Here is a 6,015-nt window from a genome sequence, read left to right as displayed (position 1 = left end):
GCTTTCCTGTCGTCCGTTTATTCAAAATAGACCGTCATCAAACAAAATTGTCACGTTGATGTGGAGTTCTTTTTTTATTGTTTATTTTTAGCTTAGTAAACATTTTCAAATTGCACGTTGATTGCGGGACGTTGCCAACGTAATGTTTATAACCATAACTAGTAATATTAAAGAAATGCAGACTTAACAAGGAAGAGGGATTTAAACGTCGTCACTGGCGTTTCTAAGTGCTTCGAAAGCACGAGCGAACGAACCTGTAAATATGAAGTGATCCTAGATAAACATATACTTCTTGCATTTAAAGCGCATTCCCGTGTTTCATTTTAAGTCTGTTTTAATAAAACAATATTTTCCGTCTCGATGTGTAGCTTGTTATTGAGGATGTGGAGGGTAGGTCCTGTTTTGAGGCTCGCGCATAGAGAAGCGTTCAGACTCTATTCCAGTCACTCGCGCAAGCCTTCGACATTATCTGCCTCCAAGTCACACTCAAATTCTCGTTTTCAAGTTGAAAAGCACAAGCGGAAAAAACAGAGGGAGAATTCCATCTTGTCTTCTCAACAACTTGTAAGTTGGAACGACGTGTGTGTGCATTCCTATGTGCCATACTGCAAATACATCGACTTTAACACGTCAGACTCCCGAGAAGCAGTTTCTGTGAGCTCACAACCCATTGACTAGCCATTTCAACAGCATTCACATGCATCTCAAGACATTAAAACATTAGTGTAATTGCTGCTTGTGTAATTTTCGTTTTATTTTTATAGTCTCATCTGCAGTTTTTGTTCAACTTTCATGCTTTTGTTTCCAGACTGCTGAAGAGGACCTTATCAAATGGAGTGAAAAGGAGAGAATTCTGTACACTGCTCATACACCTTCTGGGGCAAAGAAAGGTGAGTTTATCCAAAATTGTATCTCCCTCCACCCCTCCCCCATACTATCAGTTTATTTGTTGTCATTGTCTGCAGTATTAAATGTAAATGTGTATTGGCAGATACAAGCTTGGCATTCCCATCCTCATACAACCCAGAGTATGTGGAATCTAGCTGGTATCAGTGGTGGGAGAAGGAGGGATTCTTCAGCCCTGAGCATCATGTGAGATATTTTAAACATCATGCACCATATTGCTGATGCATGAAGGAGATGATAATGTTATTTTTTCTCAGATGTGCGTCAATTTAGGGTGCAGTATGCAAAGCATGCATCTTTTTTCTTCTTTTTAGGACACTCAGGAGATATCTCATGCCGTGGATCAGAACTTCTCTTTGTGTATCCCGCCACCAAATGTGACAGGGACTCTGCATCTGGGCCATGCTCTGACTGTAGCAATAGAAGATGCTTTGGTTCGATGGTAAATGGCAAAATCAGATACAGAAAGTTTCCTTTTTGATGAATGTTGTATGCTTTAATGCTCAGACTGCCAGATGAATGATGGATAAGGCATACTCTGCTTTGTTCAAACCGCTAGGAGAAGGATGCAGGGCCAAAGAGTACTATGGGTTCCTGGCTGTGACCACGCTGGTATAGCAACACAGGTAAAGCAGCTATGTTTATCCCCCCGCCTCCTATATTGTCATCATTTAGTCTTCAAATAGATTTTCTAGCAGGGTGCCAACCAACCAACTTTTACCATTGATTTAAAGATAATGCAACAAAAGATTAGGCAATGTTTTGCTCATTTATGTCATTACTCAGTACACTACTGCAAACTAAAACAATGAACATTTTAAATGAATACCTGTCAGACAGTCAATGTAAACTACTTAATGTATTATCTCTGAAAAGGCTTTTCAGAGAGCCTGAGGGCTCAGTGGATCTGTTAAGCGGTCATAATGTATTTGTAGATAGAATTGGATGCTCACGATGAAAGCCAGCTGTCAGAATGATACATAGAAGGCTGTCTTGTATATTTGGTCTTGAAACACTGTGTCTTAATGTGATGTGTTTGAATCAGAGTGTAGTGGAGAGGATGCTCCTTCGAGAGCAAGGGAAGTACAGGCAAGACTTCACAAAAGAGGAGTTCTTACAGGAGGTTTGGAAATGGAAAAATGAGTGAGTCTTCATCGTGTATGTTTATGCTTATATTTGGTGGTTACTTCTAAATATATGTTTCACCGATTTTGTCTCAGGAAAGGAGATGAGATATATCACCAGCTGAGGAAACTTGGCGCTTCCTTGGACTGGAGTCGAGCTTGTTTCACTATGGATAAAGTAAGACAGATCTGAACTGTACTGAATAAAACAGAATCTATGGGTCATAAAATGGAATGACTCCATTTCCACATACAATTATTTTACTTTTAATTTAATTCTCATAACCCTTTATAAGGAAATAAACCATATCTGGTCACTTTAAAAATTAACCGAAAAATTACTCACTTAATCACCTGAAAAGCTTTTGGAAATCTGTTCATATTAAATCTAGGCAAGTAGATATGCAGGAACAACACTGTGGTAAAACAACAAGCGTTCTTTAAATTAATCTCATGGGAAGCCATCTGGATCCAGACCAGAGTGTGCCTGTTGTAGACCTCTGATATCAAGGGATAACATATTTTGTTTTCATGTTTAATCTACTTTATTTGGAGCTACATTCACCAGACTTACATCCACCCAGTCTGTTCTGTTCAATTCACACTGTGATGGTGCATATGTGAATATGACTACTGGCTGTCTCGATGTCTGCCCCCCGTGATTGATAGTCAGTCAGCAAATTAGCTCTAAGTGAGGCTGAAAAGGATAAGTACTATTGAACATGGATGAGTGAATAATGGTGTTTGATAACCCCTCGCTTGCTGGCAGACATTAAACAGTGACTGTAAAATGAATCAAATAGCAAAAATTAATGATCACTCACCTCGGAAAAGGATCCCATGTTTTAAAGTTAAATGTTGTTGACGAATAAAGTTATTTCAATGTGCATTCAAGTATTTCTTAAAATTTTGGACAGTAATTTTAGTATAAAGGCTAGTGTTTACTATCACAAAATGACAAACAAATGAGCATGAAAGTACATACACCATATAATCTGGCATGGCAGTAACATAGAAACTATTCTCCTTTTTATAAATACATTGTTCCCTCATTATTTGTGGGTGTTACGTTCCTTATCCCCCCCCCCCCCCCATGACAAAAATCTCCGAATAATGGATCCAGTATTAAAATACCCATGTATGCTATGTACCATATTTTCTCCAAAATGGACAGCATATCTTATGTGCACAACAAGTTCCAATATCTATAAATCTAGTTGTGTGACTTGTCCAATGAAGTACACTTGAAAACACTGGTTAAGTTGTTAGCATGCGTAGTAGAATGTGTTTTTTGGTATGTATGTAAGATTCAATTCTCTCTTGCTGTTTCGTTACAGTGCATACACTTTTTTCCTTGCTATGCTTGCTTTGCCTTTCTTGACATTTTAATTGCTGACTTGCTTGTTTTTCTTCCAAAGAATTTCAAGCAGTGACTCCTGGATACTTTTAAACCTGTTTGACTATAGTTTTCCTTTTGGTGGATAATCAGTTGTTTCCATATTCCAGTATTTTCATCATTATGTGAGCGTGGCCTGCTAATTTGCACAAGCCTGCTGTTAGTAACAAGACCAGCTGTTAAGATACGGAATTTCTCCACTGACGACTATCATGGATTACTGCAGAGGATGTCAATTCTGGAATCAAAAATCCAATGTATTGAAGTATATGTTTGTTAATAGACAGTCGGGGGATGAAACCACTCTATTGATGTCGCAAAATGGTGAGCAGAAATGTGCTAACTACTTAGCTCAACAACGAGGAGAGATGTGGAATGTGAAAACAATAACGGATCCCCCAGCAATTCTCCCTGGAATTTACTGGGAGTAAAGCGCAATGATAAGGAGCATGTAAAAAGGTGGACACAACAACACCAGCAGATTACAGAGGAATCCGGCTGGCCTGCATTGCTGGCTGCCTCAATCCTAAGTGAGCGGCCATGGGCGGTTGGTATAGCGTAGTGCAAGAAAAAAAGAACGTGAGTAAATGCAAACATTGACGTCAGATTTACAAATAGATTTGAACCAGTTTTACAAGACCCTGGCCAATAATGCTCATCCCCCACAACCACTGAAAGGTATGAAATTCAATTATACAGTATAAGAGCAAACTGGGACCCCAAAAGTTAATAGTTGATGATGGAGGTGTCATGGATGTGAAATTCTTTTGCAGTCAGAGGAACACCCAAGTACTGTGTTTTACGAATGACATGTCTGATATCTCTCAAAATATCCTCGAGATTACTGATCAGCACCCAACTGTGAAATCTTTCACGATACACGGAGGGGCCCTGGATGTTCTCAAGCAGCAGTCAGAGATGCTGAAGCGAGATTTAATTGATCTTCTAACAAAAGTACGTTTGGATGCTGAATTTTTATAAGCGGACCTCTCCCACTTGTACAATTTGGAGATGAATGTTTCTCAAGGCGGCGTGTTTCTCAAGGCGGCATTATTGAATAAGTAGTTAAGCGAAGCGTGTATTGAACTATCCGTGAGTTTCATTGACAATTGCTGCATTTTTTTTATGTATATATATTTTTTGGAGCGCAGACATCTTAACAATCAATCGATTCAGCAATTTCTTGAATTTAAATGGATGTTTGACAAATTTCAATCAGGTTTCCGAACTCATCACAGCACAGAATCAAGTGTTAAATGATTTAAGCTTGAATACTGACTCAGGAAAGGTGTCCATTTTGGTTTTGTTGGATCTCAGTGCAGCTTTTGATAAGGTAGATCATGATATACTGCTGAACAGGTTGGAAATGTGGGTAAGACTAAATGGAACAGTCCTTAAATGATTCAGGTCCTACCTGAAGGGAAATTATCTACTTTATAACCATTGGAAGTGCTCAATCTCAACAAATGGCCATGACCTATGGGGTCCCTCAAGGGTCAGTTCTTGCACCCCTCATGTTCACCCATTATATGCTACCCTTGAGAAAAAAATTTCTAAAGTTTAATTTTGACTATCATAGCTATGCAGATGACACACCGTTATATTTAGCAGTGTCTCCAGATGACTACAGTTCAATTGAGGTGTTTTGAAAACTGGATGAACCAAACTTTTCTTCAACTAAACCACAACAAAACTGAGACATTTGTTTTTGGCAATAGAGAAAATTGCTGTGAGTAAATACCTGGGCTCACTATCTTTAAAAACCAAAGACAAAGTCCGAAGCCATGATGTTCTGATAGATTCTCACCTGACTTTCAACTGTCATATCAAATCAATCACACAACTGCCTTTTACCATCTAAAGAACATATCTAGATTGAAGACTTGTATGTGTCAAGTAGACCAGGAAAAGCTCATCCATGCTTTTATCTCAAGTAGACTTGACCACTATAATGGTCTTCTGACTGAACTCCCTAAAAAGAGCAATAAACAGCTGCAGCTCATTCAGAATGCTCCTGCCCGAGTTCTGACCAGAACAAAGAGGTCAGAGCATATAACGCAAATTCTAAAGTCCTTACACTAGCGCCCAGTCAGCTTTAGTGTAGATTTTAAAGTTCTGCTACTTGTCTATAAATCAATAAATGGTTTAGGTCATGAATACATGAAAGAAATGCTTATGGAATACAAACCCAGTAGAGCTCTGAGATTGACAGACTCGGGTCAAATAGTGGACCGCAGAGTCTAAGGCAAACATGTTGAACCAGGATTTAGCTAGTATGCGGCACACAAATAAAATAAGTTACCAACAGAGGTTACGTCGGACCCAAGTGTGAATGTTTTTAAATCCTGGTTAAACTCCTCTTTTTTCTCATGTATTTGTTTTTCCTCCTGTATTTCCATTTATGATATTTGTAGCACTGTATGCTGCTTTTAATTGTACTTTTATTTCTCATTTTTTATATTTTCTTGTTTTTATTTTTTCCCCCTTTTTACATTTTTTAAATTTCTTTGTATTCAAATACTTTTACTCATGTAAACCACATTGTTACCTTGTGTATGAAATGTACTATATAAATACATTTGCTTTGCT

General features: G+C 38.3%; 1 protein-coding gene across 4 annotated transcripts in view; it reads left to right on the top strand.

The window, feature by feature from the left end:
• Nucleotides 1-6,015, top strand: part of vars2 (valyl-tRNA synthetase 2, mitochondrial) — a 45,727-nt gene that overhangs the window by 311 nt on the left and 39,401 nt on the right. For 2 of the 4 annotated variants that reach the window (XR_009797168.1, XM_061835235.1), the window contains exons 1-7: nucleotides 6-564; nucleotides 809-890; nucleotides 992-1,092; nucleotides 1,221-1,348; nucleotides 1,466-1,532; nucleotides 1,952-2,049; nucleotides 2,127-2,208. Coding sequence is in view for 3 of the 4 variants with exons in the window: in XM_061835235.1 (XP_061691219.1) it covers nucleotides 361-564; nucleotides 809-890; nucleotides 992-1,092; nucleotides 1,221-1,348; nucleotides 1,466-1,532; nucleotides 1,952-2,049; nucleotides 2,127-2,208 (762 nt within the window). In the remaining variant the exon portion in view is untranslated. Of the gene's footprint in view, nucleotides 1-5; nucleotides 565-808; nucleotides 891-991; nucleotides 1,093-1,220; nucleotides 1,349-1,465; nucleotides 1,533-1,951; nucleotides 2,050-2,126; nucleotides 2,209-6,015 lie in introns of those variants that run through there. The other 2 variants (XM_061835079.1, XM_061835159.1) reach the window with 2 other exon arrangements.

The sequence above is a fragment of the Syngnathoides biaculeatus genome, chromosome 1 (genome assembly GCF_019802595.1).
Source record: "Syngnathoides biaculeatus isolate LvHL_M chromosome 1, ASM1980259v1, whole genome shotgun sequence".
NCBI lineage: Eukaryota > Metazoa > Chordata > Actinopteri > Syngnathiformes > Syngnathidae > Syngnathoides > Syngnathoides biaculeatus.
The sequence above is the reverse complement of the archived record's forward strand: the minus strand, read 5'-3'. Positions and strand labels throughout refer to the sequence as shown.